Source organism: Globicephala melas, chromosome 5 (assembly GCF_963455315.2).
Source record: "Globicephala melas chromosome 5, mGloMel1.2, whole genome shotgun sequence".
NCBI classification, from domain to species: Eukaryota; Metazoa; Chordata; class Mammalia; order Artiodactyla; family Delphinidae; genus Globicephala; species Globicephala melas.
Genome location: NC_083318.1, coordinates 66,678,506 through 66,697,934, shown reverse-complemented (window position 1 = coordinate 66,697,934; position 19,429 = coordinate 66,678,506). Strand labels below are relative to the sequence as shown.

The 19,429-nt window shown below is 38.7% G+C and overlaps 1 protein-coding gene across 4 annotated transcripts in view; it reads right to left on the bottom strand.

The window, feature by feature from the left end:
- Positions 1 to 19,429, bottom strand: part of GRXCR1 (glutaredoxin and cysteine rich domain containing 1) — a 313,882-nt gene that overhangs the window by 99,259 nt on the left and 195,194 nt on the right. The window contains exon 1 of one of the 4 annotated variants that reach the window (XM_030881156.2): positions 18,390 to 18,782. The exons of the other annotated variants lie outside the window; for them this stretch is intronic. Within the exon in view, the coding sequence (XP_030737016.1) occupies positions 18,390 to 18,773 (384 nt within the window). The 5' untranslated portion in view covers positions 18,774 to 18,782. Of the gene's footprint in view, positions 1 to 18,389; positions 18,783 to 19,429 lie in introns of those variants that run through there. 4 annotated transcript variants of the gene reach the window in all.

The window sequence follows — 19,429 nt, the reverse complement described above, 5'->3', positions numbered from 1 at the left end:
ACAGTGGCCATAAGACCCTATTCTAGCCATTAAATGTCAGAGAATGCTTCTGAGAAGTTTCTGGAATTCTCTTTTCTTTTCTGATGGGAGAGGCAAACCTACAAAGAACGTTCTCGTTTGCCACCCCTCCCTTTCCGTTTTTGGCTCTGGCCTGGCAGCCATCTTGGATCCATGAGGGAACTTCACAAATAAGCCAAGGATGATAGAGCAGAACAACAGGAACTGGGTTGTTTATCACCTTACCAACCAACCAACAACCTCAGCAACAAACAGCCTTTTCTAAACTTCTTCTGAACTGATAATAATAAACGTCTGTATTTTAAGCCATGTCTAGTAGTCTACTCTGTGGTTTATAGCTGAGTGCATCCCATAAAAATACAAATAATTCCCTGGATTAGTGTTGAAAGGCATGACAAGTCAATCCAGGCTACTACTAGGGAAGAGATGGAATCCACCTCTACCCGGAAGGAGCAGGCCAAGCTTTCAGGATGACAGGTGTTGTAGAGGAATGCTCAGACACAAGGCACGTGGGCGGCTGGCTGAGCTCACAGGTATGCAGCCAGGCTCGTAACCATGTGGCCTAGCAGCCACGGGAGGTTAAAACTAGAGAGTCAAAGACAAAAGGCCCAGGTAGGCACCAGAGCCAGGACAGGAGCTGCAGCAGAGGCACTGGCCTCAGGAAAACAGATTTATGTAGCAGAGGCTAAGCCAAGTTTAGAGGCAGCAGTTGAGATTCTCTGAAGGGAAGTGAGTGCAGCCAATAAAGCCTGCAGTACCACGACGTCTTTTCAGGAGTGGCCCAGGACGTCCTATGCGTCTTTTAAAAGATATTATGTGAGGGGAACAGGATCGCTATGAGACTTACAGAATTGGGTCAGATGCCCTGCCTCTATCCCTTTGTAAGCTCCTGAGTACTCACCATACTTTACAGTAACTGAGTTTGTCTTCCTCATGATTAGTTCCCCTGAGGACAGAAATCATGCTTTATTCATATCTGTGCCCTCATTGCCAAGCAGAGTACTGAACAACGATTAACTCACAGTTTGTTGGATGGATAATAAAGATAATAACAGTTTTATTGAACTCTTACAATGTGCCAGGCATTGTATAAGATGCTTTATACACAATAGTTCATTTATCTCACAAGAACTAGTCACTATCATTACCCCCACTTAACTGATGAGGAAACTAGGGTTTACAAAAGTTAAGTAAATTTCCCTAGAATATCCACCTAGGATATTCAGACTTTGCATCAGGAACCAGGCCATCTCCCTCCAGAGAATAGTGCTCTTACCCATTAATGGAGGGATCAAACCCACATGCCCTGCATCAGAAGGCACAGTCTTAATCACTGTACCACCAGGGAACTCTCAGATTTCCTAATACTTTTTTAACTGAAAAATATGCATAACTGTATGCACTAAACCTACAGGTAAAAGCACCAGACACTCAGAGAGGCAAACTCCAGCCTGCAGGCTCCTACTGCTCCATCTGAATTGTGCTGGAAGCTTCAGGACTCTAGAAGCCCAGTACTGCTGAGTATTAATTCAATTGATTCAACATGCAATGTTGTGCCATGACTACAAGCTATCTCCTTCCCAGAGATCATAGTTACTGCCCTCAGATTGTAGGAATTAGGATGCATGACCTCTTCAGGACACATGACTCCCCTACTGATAAAAAGTTTCTGGCACTATACGAGTTATGTACAAGGATCATTTTTAAAGAACGTAGTAAGAGGAAACCCATGGAGTCCTCTAAGGCTGACATAGTCTATGTCACAAACACTTATACATCATTTGTCTCTCTCTTCTTTTCATATTAGATTGACTACTAGTTTAATTTTATTGGTTCCTAATACTTACTAAAATACACTTGCCACTTCATTAAGGATTCTTAATGTTCTTTAAATTTATTTCTTCACTCACTTGATATTACTCCATGCTGATAATGTGCCATGCTCAAAACTGTGTTCTGCTGACTCAGTGAGGTACGGAAGTATGGGGGCGTGGTATAACACCAGAGTCCAAAAGGGTTTCAACAGCCTGGACTAACACAATAAAATCATATTCTGTTGAACGTAGAGTCTTGTACATATATACAGAAAGGAAACTAACAAAACAGTATCACATTAAATGAAAAATACATGTTTTATGGGACCGAAAGCTTAAACTTCATGAATCTTTTCATTGAGAAAAGATGATTAAGTGAGTCAAAAAGATAAGGTCTTCTTGGCAGAAATATTATAGAGAAAATTCAGGCATCTGATTAAAGGCTGGACACTAGTTGCTCAGTGGATAAGAGCTCAATCTCTGGAGTCAAACGTTCTGGTAGTTATATCACTTACCATCCTGTGACTTTGACGAAGGTACTCAATATCCGTGAGCTTGGACCAGTTTGCTTCTGCAGCTTAACAGACCACCCCAAACTGAGTGGAATACAACCATAAGCACTTATTGCTTGCTCATGAGTCTGAGTGGGGACTAACAATCTAGGATCTAGGCTAAGCTCTGCAGGGCTTGGCAAGTTGTTGTTGGGTCCAGGTCTGTTCTTTGTGTCTCTCACTCTTCTAGGACCAGCCAGACTTCTGTAGCATGTCCTTCTTTTGGTGATGGAAGGAGTGCAAGAGGCAAACCCCCAAATGCAAGCATATTTCAAGCCTCTGCATGTGCTACATCTGTTACCATCCCATTGTCCAATGGGAGTCATGTGGCCAGACTAAAGTCACTCCTGTCCTCAGGTAGCCATGGCAGAAGTGTGTCAGTGTACTACAGGGAAAGGGAAAAAACAGCCAATAATTTAATCTTTGATTAATTTAATCAAAGCCCTAGTTTTCTCATAGACAAAATAAACTTACCACAGCTACGAGGTGTGCTAGGCAGACTAATAGCCACCCCAAAATGGCCATGCCCTAATCCCCACAATCTGTGAATACATTACCTTAAATGGCAAAAGAGATTTTGCAGAGTGACTATGTTAAGGATCTTAAGATAAAAAGATTAGCCTGGATTACTCAGCAGAGCACAATGGAATCATAAATATCTTTATAAGAGAAAAAGGGAAGTGGAAGAGCTAGAAAAGAGAGGTAACAGTGGAAGCAGACATCACACGAGCCAAGGAATGTGAGCCTACAGAAGCTGGAAAAGGTAAGGAATGGATTCTCCCCTAAAGCCTCCAGAAGGAACATAGCCCACTTGAAACCTTGATTTTAGCTCCCTAAGACTCATTTCAGACTTCTGACCTCTAGAACTGCAAAGCAATAAACTTGTGTTGTTTTAAGCCACTAAGTTTGTAGCAGTTTGTTTCAACAGCAACAGGAAACTAATACACTAGGTAATTATCATTGTTCAGTCCTTCCTAAATATGGATACTGCAGGCTGTATTTTTCACATAACCAGCATGACTAATCTGGATGCCAAAAGCCCCGCTTTTCATTTCAGAGGAAAATTATGAGTCCCGTATTATGGAAAAGGGGAGTATTTACTTGGGACCGTTTGGTGCAGGGGACTGCACCCAGAATCTTGGGACATGAGAGGACATCACTTTTGCCAGATGCTCCATAAGCAATGTGCTGATAGCTGTCAAAGGAAAGTGCTCAGGAGACAGCCATAAGGGGACATGTGAACCTGGCTCTACACCAAAGGCACCATGCAGGTGAGAAGAGCTGCTCTGCCAGCATGGGCTGCTTCTAGGGCCCCCGTAAGCAGGGTTGCCTGCAGCTTCTCCATGCTGACCCAGTTCGAATCCATGAAGCCCCATCCCCCAACCTCTAGACCCATCCACCTCTTCTCCCCTTCCTAAGATGACCCTCATTTAGTCTCCACTGGTTTGGGACTGTGACTTCTCCCTATTCTGTTTCCACGGACCTGTTAGAGCATAATTCCCCAGCGCCTACTCTTCTAACACAGACTGTCTCTTGCAAATCAATACCTTGGCTTTCGTTCCTCTATCCACCTGTGGACTAGTCAAGCTTTCAGAGTTTTCATATAATAAAGATATTTAATTTCCATATCATTAGTTACATAAAAGATACATAAAGGAGCAACTTAATTCTTTCATGGCCTAATTTTATTGTTTAAGAATCAATAAAATAAGGAATACTTCTCTAATTTGGTCTATTAACTATAGGGGAGAGTTACATGGACAAAAATTACATCTACTTCTTCCCTCCTAATGAAAGGTTCTAAGACATAAATAATTTGTCAGGGGGAACCTTCAAGATGGCAGAGGAGTAAGAGGTGGAGATCACCTTCCTCCCGACAAATACATCAAAAATACATCTACATGTGGAACAGCTCTTACAGAACACCTACTAAAGGCTGGCAGAAGACCTCAGACTTCCCAAGGGCAAGAAACTCCCCACGTACCTGGGTAGGGCACACACAAAAAAAGAAAAAACAAAGACAAAAGAATAGGGACAGGACCTGCACCTCTGGGAGGGAGCTGTGAAGGAGGAGAAGTTTCCACACACTAGGAAGCCCCTTCGCAGGCGGAGACTGCAGGTGGCAGAGGGGGGAAGCTTCGGAGCCACGGAGGAGAGCGCAGCAACAGGGGTGTAGAGGGCAAAGCAGAGAGACTCCCGCACAGAGGGTCGGTGCCAACCAGCACTCAGCCCGAGAGGCTTGTCTGCTCACCCACTGGGGTGGGTGGGGGCTGGTAGCTGAGGCTCGGGCTTCCATCGGATCCCAGGGAGAGGACTGGGGTTGGCTACGTGAACACAGCCTGAAGGAAGCTGGTGCACCACAGCTAGCTGGGAGGGAGTACAGAAAAAACTCTGGACCTGCCTAAGAGGAAAGAGACCATTGTTTTGGGGTACGCAAGGAGAGGGGATTCAGAGCACTGCCTAACCGAGTTCCAGAGATGCACGTGAGCTGTGGCAATCAGAGCAGATGCCAGAGACAGGCAGGAGACACTAAGGTTGCTGCTGCAGCCACCAGAAGCCTGTGTGCAAGCACAGGTCACTACCCACACCTCCCCTCCCGGGAGACTGTGCAGCCCGCCACTGACAGGGTCCTGTGATCCAGGGCCAACTTCCTGGGAGGACAAATGGCGCATCTCAGGCTGTACCAACGTCACGACGGCCTCTGCCGCAGCAGGCTCGCCCCAGCATTACATACCCGTCCCTCTCCCCAGCCTGAGTGAGGCAGAGCCCCCTAATCAGCTGCTACTTTAACTCCATCCTGTTTGAGGAGAGAACAGATGCCCTCAGGCGACCTACATGCAGAGGCGGGTCCAAATCCAAAGCTGAACCCCAGGAGCTGTGAGAAGAGAAAGGGAAATCTCTCCAAGCAGCCTCAGGAGCAGCGGATTAAATCTCCACAATCAATTTAATGTACCCTGCATCTCTGGAATACCTGAATAGGCAACGAAAAATCCCAAAATTGAGGTGGTGGACTTTGGAAGCAACTGTAGATTTAGGGTTTGCTTTCTGCATCTAATTTGTTTCTGGTTTTATGTTTATCTTAGTTTAGTATTTAGAGCTTATTATCACTGGTAGATTTGTTTATTGATTTGGCTGCTCTCTTCCTTTTTAAATTTTTTATATATATATATATATATATAATTTTCTTTCCATTTTCTCTTTTTGTGAGTGTGTATGTGTATGCTTCTTTGTGTGATTTTGTCTTTGACATTATCATTTGTCCTAGGGTTCTGTCTGTCCGTTCTTTCTATGTTTGTTTGGGGTTTTTTTCTTGGGTTTTTTGTATAGTTTTTAGTGCTTTTTATCATTGGTGGATTTGTTTTTTGGTTTGGTTGCTCTCTTCTTGCTTTTTCTTATTACTTTTTTATTTTTAATAATTTTTTTTTCATTTTAATAACTTTATTTTACTTTTTTCTTTCTTTCTTTTTTTTTCTTCCTTTTCTTCTGAGCCATGTGGCTGACAGGGTCTTGGTGCTCTGGCTGGGTGTCAGGCCTGAGTCTCTGAGGTGGGAGAGCTGAGTTCAGGACATTGGTCCGCCAGAGACCTCCCAGCCCCACGTAATATCAAATGGCAAATGGTCTCCCAGAGATCTCCATCTCAATGCTAAGACCCAGCTCCACTCAACGACCAGCAAGCTACAGTGCTGGACACCCTATGCCAAACAGCTAGCAACACAGGAACACAACCCCACCCATTAGCAGAGAGGCTGTTTAAAATCATAATAAGTTCACAGACACCCCAAAACACACCACCGGACATAGTCCTGCTCACCAGAAAGACAAGATCCAGCCTCATCCACCAGAACACAGGCACTAGTCCCCTGCACCAGGAAGCCTACACAACCCACTGAACCAACCTTAGCCACTGGGGACAGACACCAAACACACTGAGAACTACAAACCTGCAGCCTGCGAAAAGGAGACCCCAAACACAGTAAGTTAAGCAAAATGAGAAGACAGAGAAATACACAGTAGATGAAGGAAGAAGGTAAAAACCGACTAGACCAAACAAATGAAGAGGTAATACGCAGTCTACCTGAAAAAGAATTCAGAGTACTGATAGTAAACATGATCCAAAATCTTGGAAATAGAATGGAGAAAATACAAGAAACATTTAACAAGGACCTAGAGGAACTAAAGAGCAAACAAACAATGATGAACAACACAATAAATGAAATTTAAAACTCTCTAGAAGGAATCAATAGCAGAATAACTGAGGCAGAAGAACGGATAAGTGACCTGGAAGATAAAATAGTGGAAATAACTACTGCAGAGCAGAATAAAGAAAAAAGAATGAAAAGAACTGAGGACAGTCTCAGAGACCTCTGGGACACATTAAGCACACCAACATTCGAATTCTAAGGGTCTCAGAAAAGAAGAGAAAAAAAGGGACTGAAAAAATATTTGAAGAGATTATAATTGAAAACTTCCCTAATATGGGAAAGGAAATAGTCAGTCAACTACAGGAAGCACAGAAAGTCCCATCCAAGGAGAAACACGCCAAAACACATATTAATCAAACTATCAAAAATTAAATACAAAGAAAAAATATTAAAAGCAGCAAGGGAAAAAGCAACAAATAACATACAAGGGAATCTCCATAAGGTTAACAGCTGATCTTTCAGCAGAAACTGCAAGCCAGAAGGGAGTGGCAGGACATATTTAACATGATGAAAGGCAAAAACCTACAACCAAGATTACTCTACCCAGCAAGGATCTCATTCAGATTCAACAGAGAAATTAAAATCTTTACAGACAAGGAACACCTAAGAGAATCCAGCACCACCAAACCAGCATTACAACAAATGCTTAAGGAACTTCTCCAGGCAGGAAACACAAGAGAAGGAAAAGACCTACAATAACAAACCCAAAACAACAAAGAAAATGGTAAGAGGAACATACATATCGATAACTACCTTAAATGTAAATGGATTAAATGCTCCAAAAAAAAGACAGACTGGCTGAATGGACACAAAAACAAGACCCGTATATATGCTGTCTACAAGAGACACAATTCAGACCTAGGGACACATACAGAGTGAAAGTGAGGGGATGGAAAAAGATATTCCATGCAAATGGAAATCAAAAGAAAGCTGGAGTAGCAATTCTCATATCAGACAAAATAGACTTTAAAATAAAGACTATTACATGAGACAAAGAAGGACAGTATATAATGATTAAGGGATTAATCCAACAAGAAGATATAACAATTGTAAATATTTATGCACCCAACATAGGAGCACCTCAGTACACAGGCAAATGCTAACAGCCATAAAAGAGGAAATTGACAGTAACACAATCATAGTAGAGGACTTTAACACCCCACTCTCATCAATGGACAGACATCCCAAATGAAAATAAATAAGGAAACAAGCTTTAAATGATGCGTTAAACGAGATGGACTTAATTGATATTATTGGACACTCCACCCGAAAACAACAGAATGCACATTCTTCTCAAGTGCTCATGGAACATTCTCCAGGATAGATCATATCTTGGGTCACAAATCAAGCCTTGGTAAATTTAAGAAAATTGGAACCATATCAAGTATCTTTTCTGACCACAACGCTATGAGACTAGATATCAATTACAGGAAAAAAAATCTGTAAAAAATACAAACACATTGAAGCTAAACATTTTGCTATTAAATAACCAAGAGATCACTGAAGAAATCAAAGAGGGAATCAAAAAATACCTAGAAACAAATGGCAATGAAAACACAATGACCCAAAACCTACGGGATGCAGCAAAAGCAATGCTAAGAGGTAAGTTCATAGCAATACAATCTTACCTCAAGAAACAAGAAACATCTCAAATAAACAACCTAACCTTACACATAAAGCAATCAGAGAAAGAAGAATAAGAAAACCTCAAAGTTAGGAAAAGGAAAGAAATCATAAAGATCAGATCAGAAATAAATGAAAAACAAAGGAAGGAAACGATAGCAAAGATCAATGAAACTAAAGCCTGGTTCTTTGAGAAGATAAACAAAATTCATAAACCACTGGCCACACTCATCAAGAAAAAAAGTAAGAAGACTCAAATCAATAGAATTAGAAATGAAAAAGGAGAAGTAACAACTGACACTGCAGAAATACAAAGGATCATGAGAGATTACTACAAGCAACTATATGTCAAAAAAATGGACAACCTGGAAGAAATGGACAAATTCTTAGAAAAGCACATCCTTCCATGACTGAAACAGGAAGGAATAGAAAATACAAACAGACCAGTCACAAGCACTGAAATTGAAACTGTGATTAAAAATCTTCCAACAAACAAAAGCCCAGGACCAGATGGCTTCACAGGCAAATTCTATCAAACATTTAGAGAAGAGCTAACACCTATCCTTCTCAAACTCTTCCAAAATATAGCAGAGGGAGGAACACTCCCAAACTCATCCTACGAGGCCACCATCACCCTGATACCAAAACCAGACATGTCACAAAGAAAGAACCCTACAGCCCAATATCACTGATGAACATAGATGCAAAAATCCTCAACAAAATACTAGCAAATAGAATCCAACAGCACATTAATGGGATCATACACCATGATCAAGTGGGGTTTATCCCAGGAATGCAAGGATTCTTCAATACATGCAAATCAATCAATGTGATACACCATATTAACAAACTGAAGGAGAAAAACTATATGATCACCTCAATAGATGCAGAAAAAGCTTTCAGCAAAATTCAACACCATTTATGAAAAAAGCCCTCCAGAAAGTAGGCATAGAGGGAACTTACCTCAACATAATAAAGGCCATATATGACAAACCCACAGCCAACATCATTCTCAATGGTGAAAAACTGAAACCATTTCCACTAAGATCAGGAACAAGACAAGGTTGCCCAATCTCACCACTGTTATTCATCATAGTTTTGGAAGTGTTAGCCACAGCAATCAGAGATGAAAAATAAATAAAAGGAATACAAATTGGAAAAGAAGAAGTAAAGCTGTCGTTGCTTGCAGATGACATTACACTATACATAGAGAATCCTAAAGACACTATCAGAAAACTCCTAGAGCTAGTCAATGAATTTGGCAAAGTAGCAGGATATAAAATCAATGCACAGAAAACTCTTGCATTCCTATACACTAATGATGAAAAATCTGATAGAGAAGTTAAGGAAACACTCCCATTTACTACTGCAAGAAAAAGAATAAAATACCTAGGAATAAACCTACTTAAGGAGACAAAAGACCTGTATGCAGAATACGATAACACACTATTGAAAGAAATTAAAGATGACACAAACAGCAGGACAGATATACCATGTTCTTCGATTGGAAGAATCAATATTGTGAAAATGACTATACTACCCAAAGCAATCTACAGATTCAATGCAATCTCTATCAAACTACCAATGGCATTTTTCACAGAACTAGAACAAAAAATTTCACAATTTGTATGGAAACACAAAAGACCCTGAATAGCCAAAGCAATCTTCAGAAAGAAAAACGGAGCTGGAGGAATCAGGCTCCCAGTCTTCAGACTGTACTACAAAGCTACAGTAATCAAGACAGTATGTTACTGGCACAAAAACAGAAATACAGACCCATGGAACAGGATAGAAAGTGCAGAGATAAACCCACACACATATGGTCACCTTATCTTTGATAAAGGAGGCAAAAGTATACAACAGAGAAAAAAGATAGCGTCTTCAGTAAGTGGTGCTGGGAAAACTGGACAGCTACATGGAAAAGAATGAAATTAGAACACTCTCTAACACCATACACAAAAATAAACTCAAAATGGATTAAAGACCTAAATGTAAGGCCAGACACTATAAAACTCTTAGAGGAAAACAGGCAGAACACTCTATGACATAAATCACAGCAAGATCCCTTTTGACCCACCTTCTAGAGAAATGGAAATAAAAACAAACATAAACAAATGGGACCCAATGAAACTTAAAAGCTTTTGCACAGCAAAGGAAAACATAAAAAAGATGAAAAGACAAGCCTCAGAATGGGAGAATATATTTGCAAACGAAGCAACTGATAAAGGATTAATCTCTAAAATATACAAGCAGCTCATGCAGCTCAATATCAAAAAAACAAACAACCCAATCCAAAAATGGGCAGAAGACCTAAATAGACATTTCTCCAAAGAAAATATACAGGTTGCCAACAAACACACAAAAGGATGCTCAACATCACTAATCATTAGAGAAATGTAAATCAAAACTACAATGACGTGCCACCTCACACTGGTCAGAATGGCCATCATCAAAAAGTCTACAGACAATAAATGCTGGAGAGGGTGTGGAGGAAAGGAACCCTCTTGCACTGTTGGTAGGAATGTAAATTGATACAGCCACTATGAAGAACAATATGGAGGTTGCTTCAAAAACTAAAAATAACCCAGAGTCTGTCATACAGAGTGAAGTAAGTCAGAAAGAAAAAGACAAATACCATATGCTAACACATATATATGGAATTTAAGAAAAAAAAATGTCATGAAGAACCTAGGGGTAAGGCAGGAATACAGACGCAGACCTACTAGAGAACGGACTTGAGGTTATGGGGAGGGGGAAGGGTGAGCTGTGACAGGGCGAGAGAGAGTCATGGACATATACACACTAACAAACGCAGTAAGGTAGATAGCTAGTGGGAAGCAGCTGCATGGCACAGGGATATTGGCTCGGTGCTTTGTGACAGCCTGGAGGGGTGGGATAGGGAGGGTGGGAGGGAGGGAGATGCAAGAGGGAAGACATATGGGAACATATGTATATGTATAACTGATTCACTTTGTTATAAAGCAGAAACTAACACACCATTGTAAAGCAATTATACCCCAATAAAGATGTTAAAAAAAAAAAAAAAACTAAAAATAGAACTACCATATGACCCAGCAATCCCACTACTGGGCATATACCCTGAGAAAACCATAATTCAAAAAGAGTCATCTACCACAATGTTCACTGAAACCCTATTTATAATAGTCAGGACATGGAAGCAACCTAAGTGTCCATCAACAGATGAATGGATAAAGAAGAAGTGGCACATATATACAATGGAATATTACTCAGCCATAAAAAGAAACGAAATTGAGTTATTTGTAGTGAGGTGGATGGACCTAGAGACTGTCATACAGAGTGAAGTAAGTCAGAAAGAGAAAAACAAAGACCATATACTAACCCATAGATGTGGAATCTAAAAAAGAAAAAAAAAAAAAGGTTCTGAAGAACCTAGGGTCAGGACAGGAATAATGATGCAGACGTACAGAATGGACTTGAGGACATGGGGAGGGGGAAGTGTAAGCTGGGATGAAGTGAGAGAGTGGCATGGACATATATACACTACCAAATGTAAAATAGATAGCTAGTGGGAAGCAACTGCATAGCACGGGGAGATCAGCTCTGTGCTTTGTGACCACCTAGAGGGGTGAGATAGAGAGGGTGGGAGGGAGATGCAAGAGGGAGGAGATATGGGGATATATATGTATACATATACCTGATTCACTTTGTTATACAGCAGCAACTAACACAACATTTTAAAGCAACTATACTCCCGTAAAGATGTTTAAAAAAGTTTGTCAGCAGTTAGGTGAGATAATGAATTATTAGAAAAATAAAATTAAGCAAAGAGATCCAAATTCTTAGTTGAATAGATTTGTACACATAAATAAAATTTCCTTAACCAAGAATTTTTGGATGGTATTTTATTCTGTGTATCATTTTGAAAATTCCTTCCAGGCAATAATGATTGAGGGATTGATATATTTTTTTATAGTGTGTCAATTTATAGACTATTAAATGTTTATATTGCTTTATACAATATTCAGAATACTGGATTTAGGAGAATGATCAGAAATCTACAAGCATGAATAGGCCAGCCAGAGGATATTTGTTTAGTCCTACTCTTATACTGTTTTTACGAAGTTTGGAAACTTTGGGTGCTAATTCTCTAATTATGTGGTAATCATGGTCTGCCAGTAGAGTTCATTAAGTTGTTTCACGTCAGCTTGTGGAATCTGTGGGTTTGCTCAGCATGTTGTTCTAAAGTCAGAATTAAGATAGATTCATGGGATTTATCTTCAAGCAATTAAAACAAAGCTTCCACAAATTTAAATGTCATGATGATACAAGAATTCTGATAAGTTGACGAAAATGAGATATATTCCAATTTAGATATTTCTTGCACTAAGGAGAGAAAATTTTAATAAGATTCACAAGACTTGGATAAGTGAGTGCTAATGGTCAGAGTCACCATTCCTGACTTTAGGGGACTTGCAGGTAATCTTGGGAACAGATTACCTTTCAGTTCTTGGGCCCAGATCAGAATAACATTAGAAAGAAAGCAAGAAGAGGCTGAAGAAAGGAATCTAATATAATGATGGTCTAACAAGAGAAAGACTAAAACCGAGAAAAATATAAGCATTGGAGAAGTGAAAAATGGGTGGCAGAGGCTATGATAGGCCAACAAGAAAACAGAGGAGGGGAATTCTCTAGAGATGGGAAACAAAGTCAAGTGTGGTATCTGAATTCTTCCAGGAATCACTTTACACAACCATTCATTATACACTACTGAATATTCCATGAAGGCTGGAATTGGGTTTTATTCCTCACCTTATCTAGCATAGTGCCTGCTCCATAATAGATATGCAGTAAATGGTTATTAAATAAATGATTGAATGAATATTAAAGATAACTCACATCAGAAATAATTGATTGGAACAAGCTACCAATACTTCACCATGCAAACTCTATTCCTATTCAATACAGGAAATCTCCAAAGATAAAGAGATGGAAAAGAAGGAAATAACCACTAAGAGAATGTCACTGAATTCATTAACTCAAAGTAAGAATATTTATTGAGGTCCTAATTAGTATCAATGTCAAATGCTGTGATAAAGAGTAGCAAAGTGATGGTATGTGGAAGGTGGTCACAGTACTCTGTAGTTTACAACAATTCTTTAATTGTACACAAATAATATAGCAGTAGTACCAACTTATTTTTTGGTGCTTTTTTCTGCTTCTTGGATGACGTCACCTAATTTCTTAATGTAGCTTTCTGCATTGTTTGAAACTGTATCAAAAAATCCTAGAATTTCTTGCCTACTAAGCTAAGAAGGCAATATTCCATTAGTAGATGCTTGCTTTGATAGACTATTGCATAAGAATTTCCCTGGATAAATGTGATTTTAAATCCTACAACTTAATGTTTCATATACAGAAAAGAGCTCAAATTGTAATTAATTGATTAATAATGATACTACCTTATAGAGTTGCTATGAGGAATAAATATGTCAATGCACATAAATAATGAGAACAGTGCCTGGCATTCAGGAAGTACTTAAGCAGTGTTTACTATCATTCTTGCTGTTGTTTTTCCAGAGTGGTCCACATAAACCACTGGGACTAAAGAGTCAAGAGTATCGCTTCCTTTTTTCTGGAATATTATCTTATTACCAAAGCTAGATTCAGTGAACCAGAGATGGGTAAGAAGTATGACCTGAAACTTCTGTTAATACAGATTAATGGCTGCGTGCTAAGGTCAGTAAGCAAAGCTGAGCAGCTGTCCTCCTTGAGTGAACCTAGCCATCCCCCTGCAGTCTCAACTCCTCCAATCTCATGACAATTCAATCAAATGATGTTATAGAAATGATGTTTTGATAAATTTTAAAAGTATAATTTAAAACTGGATAGAAGCTATTTAACTGCAGAAAAACCTCCCCTAGGTGAAGACTGAACATTCAATAAATGATAAATTTTAAAAGCTGCTAACCAAATGTTGAAGTTTCAAAAGACCAGATGATATCATAACATGATATATTTAGTCTTGTAAATCTTCATGTTTGTTATTATTATAACATTTCAAAAGGGAAAGTTGGGAATTTTATAGAGCATAGAGCATTATACTTTTAAAACGAACAAAGCCAAAACAGCAAAAGGCAGAATTCTAGCTTTGGGCCAAACAATTAATTTCCCTGATATTCAGTTATTTTAAAACAGACATCATCATCATAATAATATCCTGTTTATTTCACAAAATTTAGGGTACAATTAAGTAAAATAATGTCTGTAAAACCATTTGCATGATGTAAATTGTTCTGCAAGTGCATTATTATTTTTATTTTATTTGTCTTGAAATGTTAGAATGTTCATAAGTATGAGCACATGGCCAGAGGTATGCATGTACATACACAGATGGAGGTTAATGTCTAATTCGAGTTCTTAGAAAGGAGCCAGCAAATTATGGTATGTGCTGTAATTACCTTCCTTCTTTGCATCTATTTTTCTCTAATACAGTAATGTTAAATTTGCAGAAAGAGAGGGAACTAAAATTATGGAAATTATAGTACGTGATTCTAACAGAGTATGCTTACAAAGTTTGAGGATAAGGTCAAGAAAAGATTACCATCTGAAATGTAATCTCGTAAAAATAAATTAGAAAAAATTAATGACCTTAATTGTCTGTATCATTGACCCACCCTAAGAGACTTTGGAAATAATGTTGCTGCTAAGAGCAAGGTGTATCTCAAATTCAATCATGTGAACTGGGTGGAGAGCTATGAGCTATGCAGTCGTTTTGCAACTTGTCTTGCATGAGATAAAAAGGAATAATTTTTTAAAATAAAAAAATCTCTAAAATTTTCAAATAATGGGTAAAATTATTATCAGATAGAAACATCGTTACAGCACAATTTCTTAAAGAGAACTAAAAAAGAACACCTATATCAGAGAATAATGGTAAGATTTCTGGCCCTGTTTCTAAACAAACTAGTGATGGATAAATTAGGATATCAATAGGAAACATGCCTATCAGTATACCTGTATTTATCTTTGGCTCAGGAAATACCCTCCTGGTGATCTACCCTGAACAGAAAAAAAAATCATAGATCAATACATATCTTCTTCATTTTCCTCATTAAACATTGAACACTAAGGAATATTTTTTATTAAAATTTCCTTTTACATCTAGGTCAATAATTCTCTTTACTGTATGTAAGAACAACCTAAACAGTTTCTAATACATGCCCATTTCCAGGCCATGACTAGATTCTAGGTTTTCAGATTTCCAAACTGGCCTCTCTTAAGCATTACATTCTTGTCATCTCTGAGAAAAATGAAAAAGTCAGGCATCTGAAAAGCCATAACTTAGACCAGCTCCAGGCTCTTGAGTGATTCACCAACGAACCACAGTCTATAAGGGCCACCTGATCATCCAGGTGACCTTTTCTCTCCTGGCCCATCAGTACCCTTCAAAACCTTGATTAATACTGCACATTCTCAATTACCCAGAATTCTATAGGGTAAATTAATTGACAAACGAAATGAAAATTTGTTCTGATGTCCCTTTTACAGACAACTTTCTAAATAAGTGCTGCTAAGAAGTGTAAACGTTTGGAGCAAATAATTTCAATGACTACTCTCTGCACAGTTGAAATTTTTGCAAAGCACATGCCAATGTTTTATGAGACAGCAATAACATAATGGAAAACTAATAGAGAGGAAGCAAAGTGATTTACAGGGTCTTTGAAAGATATTATTTGTATTTAGGGCTCCCTCTCAAGTTTCAGATTGAGTGCTTTAAGATTGTATAACCTAAAAGGGAAGAAAAACTTGACTGTTTCTTCAATCACAGTTCCTTTCTTCAATAAGATGGGCTGTGCATTGGAACCTTAATCAAATATCCAAGATATGACTCCTGACTCCTCACTTTTCCTCACTGAGAGAAATTGCTACATTACAGTTACATCTAGTTAAGTTTGCTGCTTACTTTCCAAGGAATTCGGAAAATATACAGAGATCCAGGGAAGAGTCACATCTGGCCCCTATATCACACTTAGGGGAGTAATTGAATGGTAACTTCTGCTTTTACCCCCCTGGGGATTCTCTGCTACTGTACTGTGGGATGCCTGTTGGTGTGCCCTACTCAGTCATCCTAAGACATATGCCTAAGATATTTGTCATCCGTTATGACATACACATCTCTTAGCAAGCAGCAAGTATCCAAGTCAGCTCTCAACATAACGCTGTGTAGACTGCACTGCACAACTCCAAGCGGTGCTGCTCACACAGTGATGTGAATGGAGCCCCTTAGAATAGTGCAGCTGGCAGCCTGATTCAAGGTAGGAGCTCCTTTAACATTTTATCCTGGAGAGATGGGAGAATATTCCCATGACAATGATGGCAATGATAATGATGATGAACACTAACCATGATGGCCCAAATCTGTGAATACCTACAATGTGCTGATTACTGTATAATTATTTTAAAAAAAGAATGACCAAAAGAAACTGATTAAATATCAGACTTTGAGGGACCTCTGCTAGGAACCATTATTGTTTTCTTAAAGCATGGGGTAAATGGAATGAGGTTAAATTACTAGAAAATGACAGATTTTTTTTGCCAAAAAAGGGTGGGATGGAATTATGCATAAAAATATAAGTAAATATTGTAACCTAATCTAGTACTAAATTTGGACTTTGGAAGTTCTTCTATTTCCTCCTTGTGAATTTATAGCAGTACCAGGATAAAGCCATAGGGAGGAAAAGCTCTTCTCTCATAGGTTTTGAAGATTTAAGATATTTACTCATAAGTGATGGGTTTCTTGAGAGATTTGAACAACAAATTCAAATCTAAGTACTAAAATTGGTACAGAAGTTTTGTAAATAATCCTCCAAATCATACAGCAATTGAAATCATGACAAGTTAAATTAATCACAAGAATGCAAACATTTTTAAACAATTGTTACAGAGTCTTGGTCTACACTTTAGCAGTAACAATTTCTGCATTGGGTGGAACACAGAGGCCACTAAGATGAACTCAACCTAATGACTAGAAATCCACACAGGATTGCTTCCAACCTAGTAAAACATAGTCATCAGTTTCTGATTTTTGGTTCTCAACCCCCTCCCCTAATCTGTGAAATCCTTCTATAAATGAACTTTATATAGAATCCTTCTATAAATAAATTCTATAAATGAAAAAAACCTTTGCTTTTAACTGCTTTTATCCTTTGATTTCTTTTCTAAATCCTCATGATGTGACTTTTCCAAATACTTCCTTTAAGTGAAAAATAAGTGTCTTTGGTTAAAATCCCCACCACTCCCGTGTTGTTATATAATGTCAAGGCATTGAATAATTCATCACAAGAGATCATTTTATTTAAATATTGAGAATAATATAAAATTGTATTACAATGAAAAATACTGGCTTCTTATCTTAATGGTAGTGATTATGAATTCCATTCCTGAAATAATGATGCCTGTTTTTAACAGAAAATCATTTCACCAATGCTTCCAGGCAATTTCAAAAACTTAACATAAGATCACTGTCAAAGGCCCAGGACCTGAATAATACATTCCTACATTACTGCGCAGAATCTATCATATCTTAAGGGCTAATTTTTTACTATAAAATCTGGATCTCAATCCGTACATTTATAGAATAACTTTTTCAAGTGCTGCTCTAGAGTTCTTAAGCAAATTAATGGAGAAATGCACCTCAGATGAAACCTGCAACCTCCCCAGGAATGGGAGGAAGTCTTTATATCTACATAACATTCCAGCTGAATCCAACTCCACTGAACGCAGTACTCAGCCTTTTCTGGTTTAAATATCTATACAAGTGATGATAAATGCTAAACTGGTGTCTTAAGGATGATCAACCAGAAATTAACTCCTAAGCTTTGCTCAAATGCTTTGAAGACTACAGTTTGTCTTCTTCCCTTCCTTGGCTAAGAAACAGATAGATTGTTTTAGTCATTACACCCTAGAAGACGACTACTTAAATGTTAGGAACTTGGCTTTGAGAGGTCAATCTAGTTTGCTAAGCATATGACCTTATTTTTAATCAATGGCTGTTGAGACAATATCCTAGTTGTAGAAGTGACTCATGAAGTATGTAGGAATCATGAATAAGAGAGGTTTGCTTTAAACTGGAGAACAGAGAGGTGTTGAGATGGTGAATTAGAAACAAAGATCAGGAAGGACAAAGTACAGTGACTTACCTCTAATACTTTGGTCAAATTGTTAAATAGAGCTTGTCCAGCACTGACTTTATATTTAACACCTCTGACTGTGCCATTTTTGCTTAAAATGTTGACTCTTCTTGTACCAAACCCCTTCTCGCTGGCAGCCCTTGCTAACACCAGCAAGTTATCCTGGTCATTCTCCTGCTCGTCCCCTTCCGATCCTATGTGGCCATTCTGCTGTCCATCAGACTCACTGAGTCCATCTATGCCACAGATACTGGCACATTCAGAATCCAAAGAGCCTGCCGGTCGCCCATCTTCATATACCTCCTTCAGAACTCGCCCACTGTGAGATGACGCGATCCGAAACCGGACTTTCCGTGACCTGTCATTTTCTGGCTTCATCTCCCTTTTTAGCATGGTCCCATCCACATAATAAGCTGTTCACATAATTCTGGTTCCCTGGTTACTGCATTAGTCCACTTTCCATATAGCAATACCAGAGCTTAATTCTAGTGACAGCAGCACTCATATGAAACTAACATCAAAACGAAAGAAGATTCCCAAGAACTTACAGTGCATCTCTGCTATTAATAATGAATGTGTGTGTGTGCGCTATGGTTACCTTTAAACTAAAACCTGCAAAGTGATCCCAGCCTTTAAATATTAAATAGCCATGGTGGAGGCTTTAGCAAGACAAGTGCAAGAAAGTAGCATGCAATGAAACAGAAAATAAGTCTGGGGCAAGGAAATGAAAGACTTGGACTTTGAAGCCAGTGGTGAGTGTTGAAAAGGATCTTAGCAGCAGAAATACCTCTAACAGCTCAGAATGGAGACCAGGGATAAAATATGGAATCAAATGTGTAGGATGGGAGGTGTCATAGTCTTCTCACAGTGCTTATTCCTTCTGTCTTTCATGCTCTTTAAAAAGGGCAGTGAACATATTACATGCCTGCATAGAGCTATCAATATTAGCTCTTATTAAATCATCAGTTAGACTTCATCCATATTGTATACGATGAATTTTCAATCTACACCTTCATCTTCATGCACAAGCAGTTTTACTGAAGAATAGC